This window comes from Piliocolobus tephrosceles, chromosome 5, assembly GCF_002776525.5.
Source record: "Piliocolobus tephrosceles isolate RC106 chromosome 5, ASM277652v3, whole genome shotgun sequence".
In the NCBI taxonomy this organism is placed as follows: Eukaryota; Metazoa; Chordata; class Mammalia; order Primates; family Cercopithecidae; genus Piliocolobus; species Piliocolobus tephrosceles.
In genome coordinates this window covers 86,797,846-86,821,680 of record NC_045438.1, presented here as the reverse complement: position 1 = coordinate 86,821,680, position 23,835 = coordinate 86,797,846, and the positions used below count along the sequence as shown (strand labels likewise).

The window sequence follows — 23,835 nt, the reverse complement described above, 5'->3', positions numbered from 1 at the left end:
TGTTTAAGTTACTCTTAATATATTTTTTACAAAGAAATAAAACACTTTAATTTTCAATGTTTCTAACGTTTACAATTACAGTGTACTACTCATTTTACTATTTTTTCATTTCCCTATACTATTAGAACTGACAATGAGTTTTCAATGTTTTGACAAAATTTTTTAAAACTCAATCATAATTTTCCCATTGATTAAAACCATTTTGCACAGTTTCTGCTTGCACAATCGTTTTTACAGACCCTCATTACCAGACAAAGCAGGGACTGCCTGTATTATCTTACAAGAAAATGCACTGTAGGGATCTAATAATTTGTAGCTTCAGTAGCGACTACCATCCCTTCTGCAAAGTGTTCTTTGTTTACACTCTCTATTCATGAAGTTTAGATGGGAACAAGAGCTTTTATCTCCTTAAGATTCTATCTCCCTCACTCAAGACCGGATTAAGAATAGACAAAATGACAACAACAACAAAATAGGCCAATCACAGCATCTTCTTCCCTACCTACAGCTGACTGGTTCAGGGATGGACACCATCTGAAACAACCTGGTGGGTAACAGACATTTTAAACAGAGTAAATTGCATGAACTGGGGTCCAACCAGTCTCACTCATTTCATGATAGTAGAAATGTGAAGCTGTAATAAAACTGACAGCCATATGCTTTGTCACTTAAAGGAAAAAGGAGTGAGAAGAGAATGATGCCAGAATTCAGAGAGGAGGAGAAAAAGGAAGGGGAAGAAAGTATTGGCAGTATTCCAAATCCTGCTTCCATGTGTTTCTGGGGCCCAGCTACACTCCAGTTATTTCTGCACTTACAAAACCTTCCAAGGCTTGCCCTTTGTTAAACCTAGCGTGAGCTGAGTTTCTGTTATCTACCATCAAGAGTAATACCTATGAGACAATGAAGAGATTTAAGAAGATTTTAAAGAATTCTCAAGAGTTGTCAGGAGGATATCATTAGATTAAATAATAGGAAGACCACTCTGGCTGAAATATGGAGAATGGCCTAGACCGGAAACACACAGGCTAGTTAGAAAACTGTTGCAGTAATCTATGAGAGTCAGTGATGGTCTAAACTAGGAAAGAGATTTAGAGATCTTAAAAAGTGAATTATTTTGAGAGATACTGGGAGGAAAAATTAAGAAGATTAAGTAGTTGATTAGATGTGAGCAGAAGGGGCCAGGTACAGTAGCTCATACCTGTAATCCTAAGTAAGACTCTGGGAGGCCAAGGCAGGCAGATCACTTGAGGTCAGGAGTTTGAGACCAGCCTGGCCAACATGGTGAAACCCCATCTCTACTAAAAATAAAAATAAAAATAAAAATTAGTTGGGCATGGTGGCGCATGCCTGTAATCCCAGCTACTAGGGAAGCTAAGGCAGGAGAATCGCTTGAACCTGGGAGGTGGAGGCTGCAGTAAGCCGAGATCACGCCACTGCACTCCGGCTGGACAACAGAGGGAGACTACGTCTAAATAAATAAATACATAAATAAAGTAAGCAGAAGAGAAAGATGAAAAATCAGTTCTCTTTGGACATGTTAAGTTCCAGGTATTTTAAAACATGCTATACAGAAATGTTCCACAAGCACCTAAATATTGGGTAGTCTCAATCTCTGGAGAGAATATGGGCTAAGGATAAAGATTTAGAAATTATCAACATAAATATCACTGAAACCATAGGAATAAATGACATGACCCAGGGAGAATCTACAGAGTTAAAAAAGAAATGAGCATAAGATATTTAAGAGCTAGGCAGAGGAAAAGAAATTTATAAAGGAATCAAGCAATTAGAAGAGTTGGAAAGAAAACCAAGGATCAAGTCATAAAAACTGGCAAGGTCAAAAACAAACAAACAAACAAAAAACTCTACAGAAATGAAGTGGACAACATGACCAAATGTTTGTAAAATAAAGATTGAGAGGTGTCCATTAGTTTTCACGATAAAAGAGGCACTGATTAACTGGGTAAAAACAATTTTAGAATGGCAAAGGGCTACAACAGATTGAGGAGTGAGATGGAGGTGAGGAAGCAGGATTGGTAAATGTAGATAATTCTCTTTCTAAATAAAAGGAGAGCTAACACAGTAACTGCAGGGGACAATAAGTTAAGGTTTTTGGTTAAAAACTTGATGACATTTAAATGGTGATATAGGAGAAAAGGAGGCAAGAGGGAAAGAATTAGAAAAACAGAAATAGTTGGGTGAATAATATCTTATACAAGATAGGAGTTATTAGGATCCAGAGTCTAAATGCAAGAAACAGTTATAAATTATAGAGATATCTCTTTCCCAATACTACACAGGATGCAGAGAAGAATGAATATGCAATTACATTTGTAGATTTGCTAACAAGAATTGAAAGCCATATAATGGCTTTTAAATAAAACAGGAGATCCTGCGAGTAAATGACAAAGGTAGCATGACAGGGAGTAAATAACAGAGGTTCTAGAAGACGGGGGAAATTCTGACACAGTTGCCACGGAGAAGGGAAGAGAAGTTCCTGGGGAACTGCTAGACATTACTGAGGCTGAAGACAATGAACTTTCAGTTGTGGGATCTTTTCCAGCAATATTCAGTTTTCAGAATATGAACCTAAAAAAAGCAAAGCATCACTGATCCCAGATTTGGATTTTGACAGATGAGTAGAATGGAAGGTATGGAGTTAAGGATACTGCATGAAGCCACTGATGGACCAGGCTATGTATCTAAGCTAGACTGACTCTAAACTGCATCAGAAAGTAACTAACAACAGAAGAGGGACAACATATAGAACGAAAGTAGAGTCAGGAGATTGAAATGTCAAGAAGCAGGGACAGTGTGGCTGCCTAAATGAAAGAAGTTGACACTGGTGAGTAAGTGACATATTTGAGTCTTAAGATTTCAGAGGTAGCCGGGCACAGTGGCTCACGCCTATAATCCTAGCACTTTGGGAGGCTGAGGTGGGCAGATCACCTGAAGTCAGGAGTTCGAGACCAGCCTGGTCAACATGGCGAAACCACATCTCTACTAAAAGTACAGAAAAATTAGCCAGGCATGGTGGTGTGTGCCTGTAATCCCAGCTACTCAGGAGGCTGAGGCAGGAGAATCATTTGAACCCAAGAGGCGGAGGTTGCAGTGAACCAAGATCACAACACTATACTCCAGCCTGGGCGACAGAGCGGGACTCTGTCTAAAAAAAAAAAAGATTTCAGAGGTCAATAGCTGGCATCCCACATACCCACAGACGGCCTGGCCATCATCACCCAAGTGACCAACCCCAAAGAGGACAAGAGCCAGGTGACAGGCATGGGCAAGAAAAATACCTGTTCCCTACAGAGATAACTGAAATGATAGCCAAGCAAACAGCAAAAAAAGTAAACAAAAGAACCATAAGGAGAGAGAGAGGAAGAATAAGATAGCCAAATAGAAGCCTCTGATCATCCTCCCCACAGGAACACCAAATTTAACTATCTAAACAAAAAAAAACCCTTCATTTAAGAACCAAAAACCAGGTGACTGATCACAGTACATGATTTTAAGTTCATATTGCTGAAAGAGGCATGGAAGAGGGTAGCAACGGCAATCCTGAAATTGCCAATACCCCTTCTCCAGCCCCCAGAAGTGGCCACATGGCAAAGGAAAGCACATGGCTTGAGGGAGGGACAACACAGCAATTGTGAGAATTTGCACTGAAATTCAGTGCTGCCAACACCAGGAAGAACTTAGCTGATGCCCAGAAAGGGGGCATTTACATGTCCAGGCCAGAAGGCAACCGCTCATCCCAGTAGTCCAAACCTGAGTTTCAGCAATCCTTGACACCACAGGTTAAAGTGCTCTGAGTTCTTAAATAAATTTGAAAGGTCTTAAGTAAACCTGAAAGGCAGTCTAGGCCACAAGGACTGTAACGCCTAGGCAAGTCCTACTGCTGTGCTGGGGCTCAAAGCCAGTAGACTTGGAGGGCATGTGAACTAGTGAGACATCAGCCAGGGCAGCTAAGGGAGGGCTTGTGAAACCCCTCTCCAAGTCCCAGGCAGCGCAGCTTGCAGGTCCAAAAGAGACCCTTTCCGTCTGCTTGATGAGAGGAGAGGGGAAAGTAAAGACAACTTTGTCTTTCAACTTGGATACCACCTTAGGGACAGGAAGACGGGGAACTGGGCAGAGTAATGAGGCCCTCATTCCAGGTCCTAGCTCCCAGACAACACTTCTAGACACACCCTGGGCCAGAAGGAAACCCACTGCCTTTAAAGGAAGGACCCATCCTGGCAGATTCATCATCTGCTGACTAAAGAGACCTTGGACTCTGAATAAAACAGCAGCTGTAACCAGGTAGTCACACAGTAGGTCTTGGGTAAGACTCTGAGATATGCTGGCCTCAGATGTGTCTAGCACATTCACTGCTCTGATAGCTACAAAGAGAGACGACTTCTGCTTCAAAAAAGCAGAAGAACAGGTAAAGGGGATGTTGTCTTGCAGCTCAGGTACCAGCTTGGCCAGTGGGGTAGAGGACCAAGAAGGCTTTTGGGGTCCCCAATTCCAGGCTTTGGCTCCTAGATGCCATTTCTAGACCTACCCTGGGCCAAAGGGGAGCCCACTGCCCTGAAGGGTGAGTTGCAGGCCTGGCACCATTCACAAGCTGAATAAAGAGGCTTTGGACATTAAGTAAACACTGACAGTAGTAGTTAGATTGGTAAGAGTCTAGCAGCACTCCCATGGGCTTATGGTGGTAGTTGACACGGGGAGAGACTCTTCTGCCTGGGGAAAAGAGTGGTAAGGATTTTGTCTTGTGGTATAGGTGCCAGCTCAGCCACAGTAGAATAAAGTACCAGGTAGATTTCTAGGTTTCCAACTCCTGGTCCTGGCTCCTGGATGGCATCTTTGGACCCACCCCATATCCAGGGCCACCCTGAAGGCAAGGACACAAGCCTGGCTGGCTTCACCACCTGCTGATTATAGAGCCCTAACATAGTCAGTAGTCAGATAGTGGTTATAGTGGGCCTCGGATGAGACCAAGCGCCTGTGCTGGCTTCAGGTCTGACTCAGCACACTCCTACTGGTGGTGGTCAAAGGGTTATTTGTGTCACCCCTCCTCCAGCTCCAGGCAGCTCAGCAGAGAGTCTCCATTTGATTGGCGGAAAGTCAGAGAAGAGAACAGGAGACTCTACCTTGTAATCCACAGAATTCTCCCAGATCTTATCTAAGACCACCAAGGAGGTAGCTCTGTGAGTCTGCAAGAACCAGAGCGTTACTGGGCTTGCATTACCCCTTAATGCAAATATGGCTGCAATGACCAAAAACGTAGATGATACCCAAATCCCTTCAAATATCAGGAAAGGCTTCCCAAGGACAGGATACAAACAAGTCCAGAATGCAAACACTACAACAAATAATTCTTCAATACCCAGACACTGAAAAACATCCACAAGCATCAAGACCATGCACGGCCCACCAAACTAAATAAAGCACAAGGGACCAGTCCTGGAGAAACAAAGATATGTGACCTTTCAGATGGAGAATTCAAAATAGCTGTATTAAGGAAGCTCAAAGAAATTCAAGATAACACAGAGAAGGAATAAAGAATCCTATCAGATAAATTTAACAAAGAAATTGAAATAAAAGAATCAAGCAGAAATTCTGGAGTTCAAAAATGCAACTGACATACAGAAGAATGTATTAGAGTCTCAACAGTAGAAGTGATCAAGTAGTAGAAAGAGTTACTAACCTTGAAGACAGACTATTTGAAAATACACAGAAAAGACAAAAGAACAAAATAACAAAACACATCTAAAAGATCGAAAACATAGCCTTGAAAGGGCAAATCTAAGAGTTACTGGCCTTAAAGAGGAGGTAGAGAGAGCAAGGTAGAAAGTTTATTCAAAAGGATAACAACAGAGAACATCCCAAACCTAGAGAAAGGTATCAATATTCAAGTACAAGAAGATTAAGAACGCCAAGGAGACTTAACCTAAGGAAGACTATCTGAAGGAATGTAATAATTAAACTCCCAAAGGTCAAGGATAAAGAAAGGATCCTACAAGCACCAAGAAAAAAGAAACAAACGACATACAATAGAGTTCCAATGCATCTGGCACCAGATTTTTCACTGGAAACCTTACAGGCCAGGAAAGACATATGACATAAAGTGCATGACACATTTAAAGTGCTGAAGGATAAAAACTTTCACCCTAGAATAGTATTTCCAGCAAAAATATCCTTCAAACATGAAGGAGAAATAAGGACTTTCCCAGGCAAACAATAGTTGAGGGATCTCATGAACACCAGATCTACTCTACAAGAAATGTTAAAGGTAGCTCTTCAATCGGAAAGAAAAGGGAAAAACCCTATATTCATCAGTCATAAAGAACACTGAAAACCAGAACTGAAGAAGACAGACACACACACACACACAAACTTCAAAAAAGCAATGAATGCAGGAGCTGGTTTTTTGTTTTTTGTTTTTTTGAAAAGATTAACAAAATAGACCACTAGTCAGACGAATAAAGAAGAGAGAGAAGAATCAAATAGACACAATAAAAAATGATAAAGGGGATATCACCACTGATCCCACAGAAACACAAACTACTATCAGAGAATACTATAAACACCTCTACTCAAATAAACCAGAAAATCTACAAGAAATGGATAAATTCCTGGATACCCTCCCAAGATTAAACCAGGAAGAAGTCAAATCCCTGAATAAGCCAATAACAAGTTCTGAAATTGAGGCAGTAACAGCCTACCAACCAAAAAACGCCAAAGACCAGATGATTCACAGCCAAATTCTACCAGAGGTACAAAGAGGAGCTGGTACCATTCCTTCTGAAACTATTCCAAACAACAGAAAAACAGGAACTCCTCCCAAACTCATTTTATGAGTCCAGCATCATCCTGATACCAAAACCTAGCAGACACAACAAAAAAAAAACTTTCAGGCCAATATCCCTAATGAACATTGATGCAAAAATCCTCAAAAAAATACTGGTAAATCGAATCCAGCAGCACATCCACCATGATCAAGTCAATTTCATCCCTGGAATGCAAGGCTGGTTCAACATACACAAATCAATAAACATAATCCATCACATAAACAGAAACAATCACAAAAACCACATCATTATCTCACTAGATGCAGAAAAGGCATTTGATAAAATTCAACACCCCCTCATGCTAAAAACTCAATAAGCTAGGTATTGATGGAATGTATCTCAAAATAGTAAGAGTTATTTATGACAAACCCACAGCCATTATCATACTGAATGGGCAAAAACTGGAAGCATTCCCTTGAAAATCGGCAAAACACAAGGATCTCCTCTCTCACCACTTCTATTCAACATAGTATTGGAAGTTCTGGCCAGGGGAATCAGGCAAGAGAAAGAAATAAACGATATTCAAATAGGAAGAGATGAAGTCAAATTGTCTCTGTTTGCAGATGACATGATTGTATATTTAGAAAACACCATCGTCTCAGCCCAAAATCAACTTAAGCTGATAAGCAACTTCAGCAAAGTCTCAGAATACAAAATCAATGTGCAAAAATCACAAGCATTACTATATACCAGTACTAGACAAACAGAGAGCCAAATCATGAGTGAACTCCCATTCACAATTGTTACAAAAAGAATAAAATACCTAGGAATCCAACTTACAAGGGATGTGAAGTACCTCTTCAAGAAAAACTACAAACCACTTCTCAAGGAAATATGAGAGGACACAAACAAATGCAAAAACATTCCATGCTCATGGATAGGTAGAATCAATATCGTGAAAATGACCATACTGCCCAAAGTAATTTATAGATTGAGTCCTATCCCCATCAAGCTACCATTGACTTTCTTAACAGAATTAGAAAAAAACTACTTTAAATTTCATATGGAAACAAAAAAGAGCCCATATAGCCAGACAATCCTAAGCTAAAAGAACACAGTTGCAGGCATCACACTGCCTAACTTCATACTATACTACAAGGCTACCATAACCAAAACAGCAAGGTACTGGTACCAAAACAGAGATATAGACCAATGGAACAGAACAGAGGCCTCAGAAATAATGCCACATACCTACAACCATCTGATCTTTGACAAACCTGACAAAAACAAGAAATGGGGAAAGGATTCCCTATTTAATAAATGGTGTTGGGAGAACTGGCTAGTCATACACAGAAAACTGAAACTGGACCCCTTCCTTATACCTTATACAAAAATTAACTCAAGATGGATTAAACACTTACATGTAAGACGTAAAACCATAAAACCCCTAAAAGAAAACCTAGGCAATACCATTCCGCACATAGGCATAGGCGAAGACTTCATGACTAAAACACCAAAAGCAATGGCAACAAACACCAAAATTGACAAATGGGGTCTAGTTAAACTAAAGAGCTTCTGCACAGCAAAAGAAACTATCATCAGAGTGAAGAGGCAACCTACAGCATGGGAGAAAATTTCTGCAATCTATCCATCTGACAAAGGGCTAATATCCAGATTCTACATGGAAGTTAAACAAATTTACAAGAAAAAAACAAGCCCATCAAAAAGTGAGCAAAGGATACAAACAGATACTTCTCAAAAGAAGACATTTATGCAGCCAACAAACATATGAACAAAAGCTCATCATCACAGGTCATTAGAGAAATGAAAATCAAAACCACAATGAGATACTATCTCAGGTCAGTTAGAATGGCAATCATTAAAAAGTCAGGAAACAACAGATGCTGGAGAGGATGTGGAGAAACAGGAACACTTTTACACTGTTGGCGGGAGTGTAAATTAGTTCAACTATTGTGGAAGACAGTGTGGCGATTCCTCAAGGATCTAGAACCAGAAATACCATTTGACCCAGCAATCCCATTACTGGGTATATACCCAAGGGTTATAAATCATTCTACTATAAAGACACATGCATGCATATAAAGACATTGCAGCACTATTCACAATAGCAAAGACTTGGAACCAACCCAAATGCCCATCAATGATAGACTGAATAAAGAAAATGTGGCACATATACACCATGAAATACTAGGCAGCCATAAAAAAGGGTGAGTTCCATGTCCTTTTCAGGAACATGGATGAAGCTAGAAACCATCATTTTCAGCAAATTAACACAGGAACAGAAAACCAAACACCACATGTTCTCACTTGTAAGCGGGAGTTGAACAATGAGAACGCATGGACACAGGGGAGGGGAATATCACAAACCAGGGCCTGTTGGGGAGTAGGGGACTAGGGGAGGGATAGCATTAGGAGAAATACCTAATGTCGATGATGGGTTGATGGATGCAGCAAAACACCATGGCATGTGTATACCTATGTAACAAACCTGCACGTTTTGCACATGTATCCCAGAACTTAAAGTATAATGAAAAAAAAAACAAACAACAACAACAAAAAAAACACTGAAAACCAATAAGCTAAGCATTCAGAAACATGGGGGGAAAAACAATAAATCCAATCACACGAAAAGGAAGGAAACAGTCAAGAGCAGAAATCAACAAAATAGACAACAATGACAAATTAACAAAATATAAGCTAATTCTCTGGAAAAATTAATAAAACAACCAAACTTCTAACTAGATACTAAAGGAGGTTAGTAGGGTACCAATTATTACTCTAAAAATTGATAAAGAATAATCACTTATCCTACTTTTCCAATTTGAACTGCCTATCAGAATAACTAAATAGACCTAATGGATGGAGTAAAGCAATTCTACAAAAAAGAATTCAAACTTAAAAATACAGAAGAAATGAAAGAATTAGAGAATAACCATGTTGTAACCCATAATTAAGTAACTGATTCAGGAAATAAATAAATGGTAAAACCAAAGAGTAAGTTTGTTGGACACATTATCAGCTGACATTAACTGAATCCATTAAAAATGAAGCAACCCCATCTTACATATCCACTGATGTGATGCAACGGAATGTACATGGCATCACTAAAGTCTTCTTGCACCACTCCCCCACTTGCACCACTCCCCCCACGGAAAAAAAAAAAAAAAACAAAACTACATCCAATTGAGCCTATAGATCAAACACTCTGACTACCAAAAATACAAATGTGAGGATTAAAAAACAAGACACTACAAGGAAACCATCAACAAAATCCAGAATGTGAACAAATGATCCAGTTTCCTCAACAAGTCAATGTGAAGGAGAAAGAAATGGTGAGGAGGGACCTTCCAGATCAGCAGTTGACAAATGATGGCCTGTGGGTCAAAGTATACCTGTTTTTGTATACCCCTCATACTAAGAAAGGTTTTACATTTTTAAAGGGTTTTTTTAAAAAGAAGAATACGCAACAGAGACCTAGCATGGTATACAAGGCCTAAAATGTTTACTACCTAACACTTTACAGAAAAAAATGTGTCAACCCTTATTCTAGATGATAAGACATTTAGAAAAGCTTGAGATGTAGCAACCAAATAGGAGTAGAACTTGTTTAGATACCAATTAGAACAACTGCACTATACATTTTCACTCAACAAGGAAAATTTTATTATGGAGTAGTTATTAGATGATATTAACCAATTATTGTTAATTTTGTAATATTATAGTTTTGTATAGAAGTGATTCGTTTTTTTAATTTCTATCTTTTATAAAGACAGGGTCTTGCTCTGTCACCCAGGCTGGAGTGTCGGGGCACAATCATATCTCACTGTAGCCTTGAACTCTTGGCTCCAGCAATCCTCCCACCAAAGCCTCCCAAGTAGCTAGGACCATAGGCTGGCTATTTTTTTTTTTTCTTTTTCTTTTGCTTTTGCTTTTTTGGTAGAGGCAGGGTCTTTCTGGCCAGGTGTGTAATTCCAGCACTTCGGGAGGCTGAGGTGGGCAGCTCACTTGAGGTCAGGAATTTGAGACCAGCCTGGCCAATATGGCAAAACCCCATGTTGGGAGTCTCTAGTAAAAACACAAAAATGAGCCAGGCATGATGGTGCATGCCTGTAATCCCAGCTACTTGGCAGGCTGAGGCACAAGAATCCCTTGAACTGAGGAGGTGGAGATTGCAATGAGCAAAGATCATGCCACTGCACTCCAGCCTAAGCGACAAAGTGGGACTCTATCTCAAAAAGAGAGAGAGAGAGAGAGAGAAAGAGATAGCATTTTTCTATGTTGCCCAGGTTCGTCTCCAACTCCTGGCCTCAAGTGATCCTCCCACCTACACCTCCCAGAGAGCTAGAATTACAGACATGCACCACCTCACCCACTCTACAAGATGTTTCTTAAAAAGATTAGGCAAAAAAAAAAAAGGCAAAATATGGATAGTTGTTAAAGTTGAGTAATGCGTGCTTGCAAGTATTTTACACTCATGTATGCTTGGAAATTTTCAAAATCAAAAGTTAATTAAAAAGATAAACCTCTAGCAAGACAGATCAAGGATACAAATATATAAAACAAAGAATGAAAAAAGTAACCATAGCTATACTGAAATAAAAAATAAGACTATGAACAACTATATGTTAATAAATGGAAAACCTACATAAAATAACTTTAAATAATTTTTTTGAGACAGTATCGCTCTGTCACCCCAGGCTGGAATGCAAGTACATGATCAGAGCTTACTGCAGCCTCGACCTCTTAGGCTCAAGTAAGTGATCCTCCCACCTCAGCCACCTGGGTAGCTGGGACTACAGGTACACACCACCATGCCCAACTACTTGTTTGGAGAGACGGGATTTCGCCATGTTGCCCAAGCTGATCTCAAACTTCTGGGCTCAAGTGATCCTTCCACCTTGGCCTCCCAAAGTGCTAGAATTACAGGCATGAGCCACCACATTCCACCTTAAATGAATTTTTTAAAAGATAAAAATGCTAGCAACTAGTAACTGAAAAACTAGAGAGTTTGAACAGAGCAATTATCATTAAAGAAATTAAAATAGTGATTAGAATCCTGGTTACCAATAAAAGGCCCCTGGCCCAAATGGTTTTACCAAACTTTCACGAAATAGATACCTACCTTATACAAACTGTTTCAACGGGGGCGGGGGAACTGTTCATTTAAAGGGCTAGGTCAGGCATGACAGCTCATACCTGTAATCCCAGCACTTTGGGAGGCAGAGGCAGGTGCATCTCCTGAGGTCAGGAGTTTTTGGAACCAGCCTGAGCAATATAGTGAGACCTTGTCTGTACACAAAAACACTTAAAAAATTAGTTCAGCCTATAGTCCCAGCTACTGGGAGGCTGAAGTCAGAGGACTGCTTGAGCCCAGGAGGTGGAGGTTGCAGTGAGCCAAGATCATGCCACTGTCTAGTCTGGGTGATGGAGTGAGAATGTCTCAAAAAAATAAATAAAAGGGCTAATATAATTTTAATTCCTAAGTCTGATAAAGACATTATAGAAACATTGGTCTCCCTGCAGTCAACAATCCACATACAACTTTTTCCTCCCCCAAAACTTAACTCCTAATAGTCTACTATTAACTAAAAGCCTTACCAATACAGTAACAGTTGATTAGTACTTACTTTGTATATGTATTATATACTGTATTCTTACAATGATGTAAGCTAGAGAAAACAAATGCTATTAAGAATATCATAAGAGAAAATATATTTACTATTAAGTGGAAGTGGATCATCATAAAGGTCTTCATCTTCATTGTCTTCACATTGGGTAGGCTGAAGAGGAGGGGCTGATCTTGCTGTCTGAGGAATTGCAGGGACGAAAGAGGTAGAGGGGGATGCAGAAGTGGCAGGCACACTCGATTTTATGAAAATACATCATAATTTCTGCCCGACTTTTTTGCTGTTTCATTTCTCTAAAAACATTTTTATATAGTACCGATCTTTCTTCTACCATTTGCTTTAGATTCAGCGCCAGTATCATAGAAGGGTCCACATCATAAAAGAAGTCAAAAGCAGTCTTGATAATTGAAAATCTTCTGCCAGATTGTCTACTGTCAGTTTGTTTTCTGGCACCACTGCTTTTTTTTTTTTTGAGATAGTCTCACTCTGTCATCCCAGGCTCAACTGATTTTCCCCACCTCGGCCCCCCGAGTAGCTGGGCCTACAGATGTGTACCTCCACATCCAGCTAAATTTTTTGTATTTTTTGTAGAGATGAGGTTTCACCATGTTACCTAGGCTTGAACTCCTGGGCTCAAGTGAGCCATCCACCTTGGCCTCCCAAAGCACTGGGATTACAGGTATGAGCCACTGCATTTGGCCCCTGGCACTGTTTCTTCAAAGTCCTCTTCCTCGTTGTCTAGCACCGGTTCCAAAGCACTCATCTTTATCAAGTTGTATTCTGTTAATTCCTCTGGTGTGATGTCTACTGGCTCTTGAATTTCTCTAAGATCCTTATCCTGAAAGACCTTTTTGTCATATCCACAATCTCTTTCATGATTTCCTTGATTGGCTCTGCTGTAAATCCTGTGAGGTCATGCACAACACCTGGGTGTAGTTTCTCCACCAGTAATTTACTGTTTCAAGCCTGATGGCTTTTACGGCTTTTTCTGTAACAATGACTGCATCTTCAATGGTGTAACCCTTCCAAAGTTTCATGATGTGCTCTCTACTGGAGTTCTCTTCCACAGCACTGACAATCCTTTCCACAGAGTACCATGTGTAATGCCTTAAAGGTCTTTATGACCCCCTGGATTTAGAGGCTGAATTAGAGATAGTGTGTCTGGGGACAAGTAGACCACTTCCATGCCTTTGGTGTTGAACTCATGGGGTTCTGGTTGGCCAGAGGCATAGTCCAGTATCAAAAGAATTTTTAAAGGCAGTCCCTGCTGGCAAGGTACTTCCTGACTTCAGGGACAAAGCATCAATGAAATTAATTCAGAAAGAAAGGTTCTTGTTGTCCAGGCCTTCCTATATAACCAAAAGACTAGCAGCTTTTTCCTTCAAAGCTAAGGGGTTAGTAGACACTTCATAGACAAGGAACCCAACTGCATGTCCATAAAACAGTAGAATTAGTGTATATCTTCCTGCCTTAAATCCTGGTGCTCATTTCTCTTCCTTACTAATAAATGTCCTTTGTGACATTTTTTCCAAAACAGGTCACTTTCATCAGCATTAAAAGCCTGTTCAGGGCTGCTCTGCCTATGGTGTAGCCATTCTTTTAATCTTTTGCTTTCTTAATAAACTTGCTTTCACAAAAAAAGAAAACACGCGTTCAGGAAGATATATTTAATACTTTCTCCTCAGTGATTTTCTGAATGGTGTTTGGGAATTCATCTGCTGCCTCTTGGTCAGCAGAGGCTTTTTCTCTGGTTCTCTTGATATTTTTCAAGCCAGACCTCTTCCCAAAATTATCAAACTACCCTTTGCTGGCATTAAATTATCCAGTTTTAGATCCTTCTCCTTCCTTTTGCTTTAAGCTGTTATACAATGACTTCACTTGTTTTTGAATAGCATTAGTCTATATGTACGCCTTTCTCATAGCAATTCAGCCCCCACATAAAAACTAAATTTTCAATACAACATAAAAAGGTATTTTGCAAAAAGTACAAAGTTTTCACACCTGCTGGCATAGCTGCAGCAACGGTTTCATGAATTTCCTTTTCTTTTTTCACAACGGTCCTTACACTCTATTTATTTATCTTGAAATGGCAAGCAATCACAGCTGCAAACCTCAATCCGTAGTACATATCAAGCATTTCCGCTTTTTCTGTAATGTCATTACTTTTCTCTGCTTCTCGGGAGTACTCCCAGTATCATTAGTGATACTTTGTATGGATCCCATGGTGTTCCACTCGGATTTCTGACTTCATAGGGGTCAGTGGCCCTAATCTTTGCACTGTTCAAGGATCAACTTCCTATAAAATTATTTTTTATTTCAGAGTAGATGTACCTAGTATACCCCATCTCAGAAAGGCCCATGTTTTCTTGTATAACAACATTTCAGAGATACTCTTATCATCTGTGTGTGTGTGCGCACATGAATACACACATAAGTTTCTTTTTTAATCACACATATACACTGAAAAGCATGTTACATACACCATCCGGCACCTTCCAAAAGATTTTTCCTGCAAAAGGGATACATAATCATTGCTTTATTCAAGACAGTTCTACAGTATTTAAAATCACTTTTGCTGACTACAGCAGGAATAAATGGAAAACATCAAAACATATGCAAAAACAGCTTCACTCATACACCCAACCACTCAAGTAACATTTACGTGTATTTCCTACCTTCTCTGCATAAAAGAAATACAGGGTACAGGTTAGATGGTATACAGATCAGATGGCATCCTACGACTTTTTAATAACACATAACACTCAATGTTATGACCATAAGTAGATGACCTCAGAAATCTAGTTCAACCTGCTCCTACTAGAAGGCTGTCCTACCTTAGAAACCTAAACTGACCCAATTACCAAAAGAGATAGGTAAGAATCCATGAACAAAAGTTAAATCACATGGGCTGGGTTCCGCGGCTCACGCCTGTAATCCCAGCACTTTGGGTGGATCACTTGAGATCAGGAGTTTGAGACCAGCCTGGCCAACATGGTGAAACCCCGTCTCTATTAAAAATACAAAAACATTAGCCAGGCATGGTGGTGCCCACCTGTAGTCCCAGCTATTCTGGAGGCTGAGGCATGAGAATCACTTGAACCCGGGAGGTGGTGGTTGCAGTGAGCCGAGGCTGCATTACTGCACTCCAGCCTGGGCAAGAGAGTGAGACCCCATCTCAAAAAAAATAAAAATCATATGAAGTTTACATTTCTTTTGTACTAAACCTGTTAGTCTAGCTTGGAATACCTTCCAGATGACAGAAAGCAAATAATAATTAGTTTTCCCTCTGTTAAGGATCCCACTTCTCCCACACTTCTACAGTTCAAACATCTCACCATCACAAAGCACACTTCTCAGTAAAACATCAACTACTATTTAAGCTCAATAATATTTAAACCAAGAATCAACAAGAAAGCAAGGCCACTTCTAGGGAAGAACTCTAACTTCAACATAGTCACAAATAACGGTTATGCTGGTGAAAAATGAAGTTACCAAATTCCTTGTGCATTCCTCCCTGTTGCTATCCTTGGGAATCAACTACCTTAAGATAAAGAGTAAGAATGGTTGCCTGTTCAAAACATCAGAGAAAACAGTATGCGGATGCTGTCAATGACAACTATCTCAGATTTCCTTCCACCAAAAGCAAATCTGGTGTTAATTTTAATGGAAAAGTCTCCTCTACCACCAATTGCATCGCAACAATTTCTTGAAACAGCAAAATTAAGGAAAACAAGTCTTTTTCGAGGGCAGAATCTTCTGACTTCAAAATGTCAACTGAATTTACCAACCTTAACCTTTCGGAATATTTCAGGTTTTTCGTGGTGGGGGAGGGGGCATCAAGTCCTCTTAAAAATATTCTAGGGACGTTGCGACGGGTACCACTTTGCTTTCTGATTTCTGTCCAACAAATCTTTATGGCCTTCTGTTTTATTCAACAATACTGCGTGAAAAGCTTCAGCTGCAAGCTGAGGGTGTGGGGAGTGGGGGGATGGAAGAATGCGCTGGTGGTGTGCGGATTCTGCCTAAAATTGCGGCTACGATCGAACCCTCCTCCGTCAGCTGACTTGACTGTCTCTGTACAGTCTCAATTTGAGTCGACACACGGATTTCACTTTTGAAAAGCAACGAAGACGAAAGATTCGTTTTGAGAAATGGATGAGAAAAAGGTAGCTCAGGAGACGAAGCAGCCTCGGGAAAGGAGGCAATCAACCCCACCCCACCGGCCTGTGCTTCCGGCCCCGACGCTCGGCCGAGCTCCCCGAGGCCGCTCCTCTGCGGAGCTCGCTCTCCCCACTAGACCCTAGTCCCGCAGCTACGCGGTTTCCGCACGGTTAAGCAGCACGGGCCGGGCGTCCGCAGCTTCGGAGAAAAGCCGCCGCCCCGGCTCCGCGCTGCGGCGTTACCTGTTAAGAAGCAGGGAGGCGGCGCTGAGACAGAGCAGCAGGAAGCAAAACAGCGGGTACTGGCGGCAGATCTCGCGTCCCACGTCCAGCCGCAGCCGCTGCTTCAGCTTCTCCCCCATCGTCCGCAACCAGGGCACCATCTCCGTAACTGCGAGGCCAAGGCTGCGCTACTAGCTAAGCCAGAGGTCAAGGCGAGCCCCCATCCACACCTCGCGTCCCCGCCCCACCAACTCGGCGGCGCACACACACAGCCGCCTACCGGCAGTCAGACGCCGCAGGTTGCGGTCGCGTCCGGCTGGGCCCAGCCCCACGCCCAATACCCCCCGCCGCGCGTGCGCGGCCGCCGTCCCCAGCCGACCAGATGAACGGCCGTAGAACGTGCCCGAAGTCGTCACCCAGCGCACGGCCTCTAGCGTCTCGCCGCTCCGCCCTCCTGGCCGAAGTAGCGCCCAGTCTTCCGTGGAAACTCTGACAACACTGGCGACCGGCCATTTCCGGAAATCAAAGGACAGCCCCAGGACCTGGTAAATGCCTGTATTGCGGAGGAGAGGGAAGAAGGTTGTGGCGAGCCCGGAAGAAACTACAGCCTCCCGTAGCCGCCGGGCGCTGCCTGAGGGACAACCGGAGCTCCTGGAGTCTGCTGGGAACTGTAGTCTTCGTGATACGAACCTGCACAGGGACGGAGCGGGTGGTAGAGCTTCCCCGACCCCGCAACGTTCCGCGCCTCACCGTACACTCGGTTCCGGGTCGGCGCAGGTCCGAGCTTTGCGTGACGCCTAAGGGAGAGGGGGATGGGAGGACGCCTTTGAGTCGGTATTTTAAAGGGGGCGTGTTGGGGGCTACGTGGGTGGCGAGTAAAACAGCCCTAGAATAAAGAATACAACTCACCAGGCCGCCACCCCACCAACAAATCTCTCTTGCGCGCTCATGGGCAAGGTAGAGCTCAATTCACGCCGGCTTCGGGAACCCAACCGAAATCCCAGTGCTTGGATGAGGCAGGTTGGCAGATTAGGAAAAATCCCTCTTATAGAGTCTCATGGGGTTTTCCCTTTACTAATTCATCACATTTCTAAACTTTTATTTCTGTATTGTCTGCTACAATGAGAGATGCAGGAAGACTATTAATACGCTAAAATTTACTTAGGCGGGGCACTAAGCACTTTAATTTGACCTTCATGCATTCACCCCATGGTGTAGGTACAGTAGTATAGTTTCAATCATTATACAGGTAAATTACTGAGACAAAGGAACTTAGGATCATAAAACTAACAAAGCTGGGATTTGAACACGTTCTAAGGACAGAGCCTGCGCCTGTCATCTCTCTTTCCTAGGATCTTACCCTTCAAAGTGGGAAAAAAAATTTTTTTAATGGTGTATGTAGTTTCATGAATACTTTACCGTATTACAAAAACATGGATCTTTAATGATGCATTAGTTTCCTTTATCAGAATGTACCATCCTTTGTTCCATTATTGCTAACCACTAAAGTCCACTGATACTACCATCCTTGATCATAAACCTATGCCCATTTCTAATTATTTAGATTCAACTTTAATACAATTACTGGGTCAAAGGGTAAAAACAAATATTCTTGATTGTCAAACTGCTTTGCAAAATGGTGGTACCAATTCCACAGTGGTGTATAAAAGTAAACAATTTCACTGATCCTCACGATTAGGTATTGTCTAAATATCACAAATACACTTTTCCGTTTGTGGCTAAACCATTTAAAAGACTACAGTGTAACATCACAGGAAAGCTTACCACTTTTTAAAAATGTTTCTAGATACATATTTAAACATTTATTAATTTCACTTTGGCAGTTTTTAAGCGTCTTTGAATTCTGTTTATACTAAAATATATGAGGTGTATGTTGAGTGGATCTACATGTATCAAGTGCCTCCTATGGACTTGAATGCTTTACACTTTTGTAAATTACTTTTTAAAAACCTAATCTCATGACAAATAATGTAAGTTATTAACTTGTCTGGTAAATTATGTTGCCTTTTATTCTGTTTAAAATTTTTGCTTCCTTTTAAAGCCTTATTTTGAAATTACTCTTTTCAGCAAGAGCCAGTATATTTTAAAGACAAAATGTTTTGAGTTCTATTCAAATCAGACCTCACTACAATATCCAATTAAAAGACTTAATTCCCATCTGATTTCTTAGAGGCAATTAGAATAACTAGATAATAGACAATTTAAATTTCCACATTGCTCTTATGATTAGAAAAGGAAAAACAACATAAAAAACTTCTGCCATAAGGAAATTCTTTATGGCAGAGAATTTCCACAACTAAAGCAAGAAATTTAAATTTTGTCGCTACGGATCTCATCTAAGGAAATAACCTTTATTTCATTAAATGTCTTTAGCCTATGGTGTAGAATCCACCTTTACACACACACAGCTCGAAACTTTTTCCCCAACCTTGTTAAGTTTTAAACTTTCGAGAGGTTATATGGAATATCCACAATCAACCCTGGTTCTGAAACTAGCTCTATCTCCTACTAGCAACATGTTAGCAAGATTAACTTGATCTATCTCACTCCAACCTCAACTCTAAAACAGAGCTATCTTCATAAAATTGAGGGGGGAGCACTAAAATGCGTGGAAAGTTGCAAAGCGCCTGTTAAATATCTTTGTACAATGCTTAATACAAAATTTTTTTTCAAATTTTATGGCTTTATGAACATGACAATGAGCTAAACCTATTAGTTTTTATTTGGATTACAACAACCTAAAATGAAAATGACATATTAAATACCTGATTTCTAGGAAAACTGAGGTCCAGAAAGGCTGACTGCCTACGCTAAAGTTCTACATCTGCACTGTCCAATAGTCAGAAGCCACATGTGGCCACTGAACACTTGAAATGTGACTCGTTAACTCGTGATGTGTAAAGTACCTATCAGATGTCAAAGACTTAGCATGAAAACTGTATTAATTGTAAATTAAAGTTAGTTTTAAGGCAATTACATATTAAATTTATACATATAAAATGTAATTTAATATGTATAAATTACATATTAAATTACAATTAAATAATTGCCTAAATGTATTTTTACTTTAATGTAGCTAGAAACCTTAAAATTACATATGTAGCTTGCATTATATTTCTACTACACAGTGCTGTGATAGACTCTGCTAGCTGTGGAGAGCCAGTACAATTAAATGTGTAAATTTTTTATAAACGCTGCAAAGGTCACATATGTGCTAGGTGTACACTGACAAACTATAAAAAGTTTAAAATTTGATAATGCATTTAAAGGGCTCATAGACATTAAACTGCAATCCAGTAATATGTCCATTATTTTAATGAATATATTTATTGAATAGCAAGTAAGTGTAATAAGGCACTGTGCTAGATGTGGTGGCAGATAACAATTTAGATGCATTTTTTTCTGACCTCCAAAGGCTTACAATCTAGTGAAGCAAACAAGTCACATAAAATGTTATAAAGGGCAGCAGTTTTATACATAAAGACTGTAATTTTTTTTTTTTTAAATGACAGTTAATGGCAAAAGGGAAATTTTTAGCTATAAAGATCTGGAAAGGCCTGTGGGAAATAATGTAGGACTTCTCTCTGTTTTCGCTTATAATTTTCAGAAGTCATGAAGTACTAGGCAAAGTTTCCAAAATGCTTCTACTTAATTTAACCTGATTCTCCCCACCACACCAGCAAAATGCTTTTCATGTTGGTACAAGAATTTTGCAAGGTAATGCTGAATACCTGAATTGCAGAAATTAGGCCTAAATTCTGATGACCCTGAATAGAAACCACATTTTAACGTGTTGAGGCTCATTATTTTTATGGCACAGGTACATCGGGAAGAGGATGGTACCCGTGGGAGCCATTTCAGTCCCTCCCTTACAGATGCCTCCTATCAAATGACAGGCATTTTCAAAGCCCTGTTTTTCCCTTTTCTCAAATGATAATGGTTTATATTTCACCTTTTGTGGCATCCCTAATGTTATTTTTACAGCCTTAATTTTATGTGTCATAACACCCTCTTCTCCCCCACAACCTATCCCTACAGATCAACCTCTGGATAAAACACCTGTTAAAGAAGCCACTGAACTGCCTTCTTCAAAAAAGGTTCCTTTCCTTGGTTTTCAAAGCAGGAACGTATTACAATGGAAAGTATGTAATTCAAGGAAGAGGAACATTAAGTAATTTTTATGAGTGGAGGGTCTGAGATGTTCAAAATGCAGTTATTATTTTCACATTTAACCCTCTTTTATTTTTATAGCCATGAGGTAAAACCTCCATTTTGGGAAGATACAAAGAACAAACAACGTTATAGAGCCAGTGGCTCAACTACAGATACTCCCTGGGTAAAAGCCATGTTTTGATCATAAAATTCTGGATGGTCTCATTATCTTAGTACCAAAAAATCTAACCATTTCATATTTGTAGTCATTTTTCTAATTTATGATGAAATAGCCATCCTCTTAAGTCTCACTTTTGGAGAAGTGGGAAGTTAGTTATTATTTCAGAAAATGTAAATTAATAACTGCTTGGAAACTGAAAACATACTCACCTGATGATGAATATTAAAGATTAGAAAAAGCACTTACAATCCAACATCATTCTCTTGTAGGCTTGTAGGCCAATGCTTTTGTTTCCTTTTAAAATTACCCCTTAAATAAATAAAACACTCCATCTTATTTCTGAACTGCAGACAGTGGTTTCCTTTCATTTAAAAAATGTTAACTATATATCCCTTCAAATGTTTAAATACAGATTTCAACTGACTTCACTAACTTCATAAAATATTTTGGAAAAACTTTGCAATCCTTCTTACCTCTCACAAGCTATTTCCCAAAACATAAAAATTAAAGCTCTTCACTGTTGTCCTAAAAACTACCATGCAACCAGGCTTGGTTCAGAACTGCGAAAATCACTAATATTGGTACTTCAGCTCTTACTCTACTAGTAAGGGTTGCTACCAAATAATTAAAATCAATTTTCATCTTCACTAAAAATAAACTTTTCCTCTTTTGGTAAGCTGATTCCAGAAAATAAACTCAACATAAAATATCTAAGTATAAATCTTGAATAATAATTTTGAAATTTTTAACTGTAAAATTTCTCATATATTCAAAGACAGTTACCATTTGAATTTTTCTTTAACTCACATGAACACAAGATTCTAAAACAGTCTGAAGTTTTAGCGTTATGGCCTATGATCTTCTATTTTGTGAAACAATTCAAGATATATCCTTAAGTACTCAAGACAATTAAGAACTCTGCTGTCCCCAGATGTTCAAAGAACAGTTCTATCACTACCAAAAAAAAATGCTTATATATAAAAACATCAGCTTTCAGTTATTTCTTGTGGCTAAAAAGAAAGCTTTAAGAATGCTCACAGAAACACTGATGGCAGAACTAGAGCAATTTTTGTGGGGCATTTAAGTAGCTTCAGAGTTAAGACACCTATGACAAATATCCCTATCTAGATAGTCCTTTGCAAGTACTGAGTTTCCAGATGTTAACACAATTCTTTTTAAATTGGTTTAAATCTATTTACTCTTCAGCCTCTGCCAAGTTCCATCGTGTTTTCTACCATGAAAAGCAAGATATGAAACTATTATTTACCATGGTGGAGGAAAGAAGATTGTAATTACCAGATACACACTGCCAAAAAATAAACTGTAAGGGTAGCAGTAATAATTTAAATGATTCTGAAGTTTCCTGCTATTGCAAAGCATAGAAATATCAGATTTTCAAATGACATCATATGTTTTAAAACAGTGACTTTCAGCCTAGGCAACATGGTGAAACCTCTGTACATGAAAAAAACCAACAACAAAAATTAGGGGCCAAGCACAGTGGCGCATACCTGTAATCCCAGCATTTTGGGAGGCTGAGACCGGTAGATCACTTGAGGTCAGGAGTTCCAGACCAGTCTGAGCAACATGGTGAAACCTCATCTTTACTAAAAATACAAAAATTAGCCAAGCATGGTGGCGCGTACCTATAGTCCCAGCTACTCAAGAGGCTGAGGCAGGAGAATCGCTTGAACTCAGGAGGCAGAGGTTGCAGTGAGCTGAGATCATGCCACTGCACTCCAGCCTGGGCAACAGAGCAAGACTCTGCCTCAAAAAAAATAAAAATTAGCCGGGTGTGGTGGCACACACCCGTGGTCCCAGACTGAGATGGGAGGATCCCTTGAGCCCCAGAGGTGGAGGCTGCAGAGAGCTGAGATGGTGCCACTTCAACCCAGCCTGGGCAACAGAGCAAGACCTGTCTAAAAAACAATAGTGAAACAATATACTTTTGCTCCTGAAGTTATCTTTAAGCAGAGGTTGATAAATTTTTTGTATCACAAACCTATACCACAATAAAGGCTGGGCACAGTGGCACATGCCCATAATCACAGCACTTTAGAAGGCTGAGGCGAGCGGATCACCTGAGGTCAGGAGTTTGAGACTGGCCTGGCCAACATGGCAAAACCCTGTCTCTACCAAAAAATGTAAAAATTAGCTGGGCGTGGTGGCACATGCCTGTAATCCCAACTACTCATGAGGCTGAGGTTGAAGACTAGCTTGAACCCAGGAGGTATAGGTTGCAGTCAGCCAAGATCGCACCATTGCACTCCAACCTGGGTGACAAAGCGAGACTCAATCTCAAAAAAACAAAACCAAGAAAAGAAGAAAAATCAGCAAATAGCCTTATTTGTCCCCAGAAGGCAAAGCCAAGACTTTTATCTTAATGTCCTCCAAACCGTACTTATACCTCAGGGATACGACGTTGGTAGTTCTAATGTGCCTATAGTAAGATGACTTTAACCTATTTTGGTTGAAGAAAATGGGGCAGAATTCAAGACATCAGAAACTGTGAGATGAGCCAAAGAAACACAAGGCAGGCAGTTTCTTTATAGACAGTATTAATGGAAGATAACACTAGAAGGATGAACTGGGGCCAAACCATAAAACTTTAAATAAATTACATATGTGGTTTGCATTTCATTTCTATTTGACAATACTGTTGTAGACTCTGG

The 23,835-nt window shown here is 40.1% G+C and overlaps 1 protein-coding gene across 12 annotated transcripts in view; it reads right to left on the bottom strand.

The window, feature by feature from the left end:
- The window catches only part of SNX14 (sorting nexin 14), a 93,619-nt gene extending 76,099 nt beyond the window's left edge, over positions 1 to 17,520 (bottom strand). For 4 of the 12 annotated variants that reach the window (XM_023205230.3, XM_023205233.3, XM_023205228.3 and 1 more), the window contains exon 1: positions 16,831 to 17,417. In XM_023205230.3, the coding sequence (XP_023060998.2) occupies positions 16,831 to 16,970 (140 nt within the window). In that variant the 5' untranslated portion in view covers positions 16,971 to 17,417. Of the gene's footprint in view, positions 1 to 16,830 lie in introns of all 12 variants that reach the window. The other 8 variants (XM_023205223.3, XM_023205225.3, XM_023205226.3 and 5 more) reach the window with 4 other exon arrangements.
- Between the last annotated feature and the right edge of the window lie 6,315 nt (positions 17,521 to 23,835).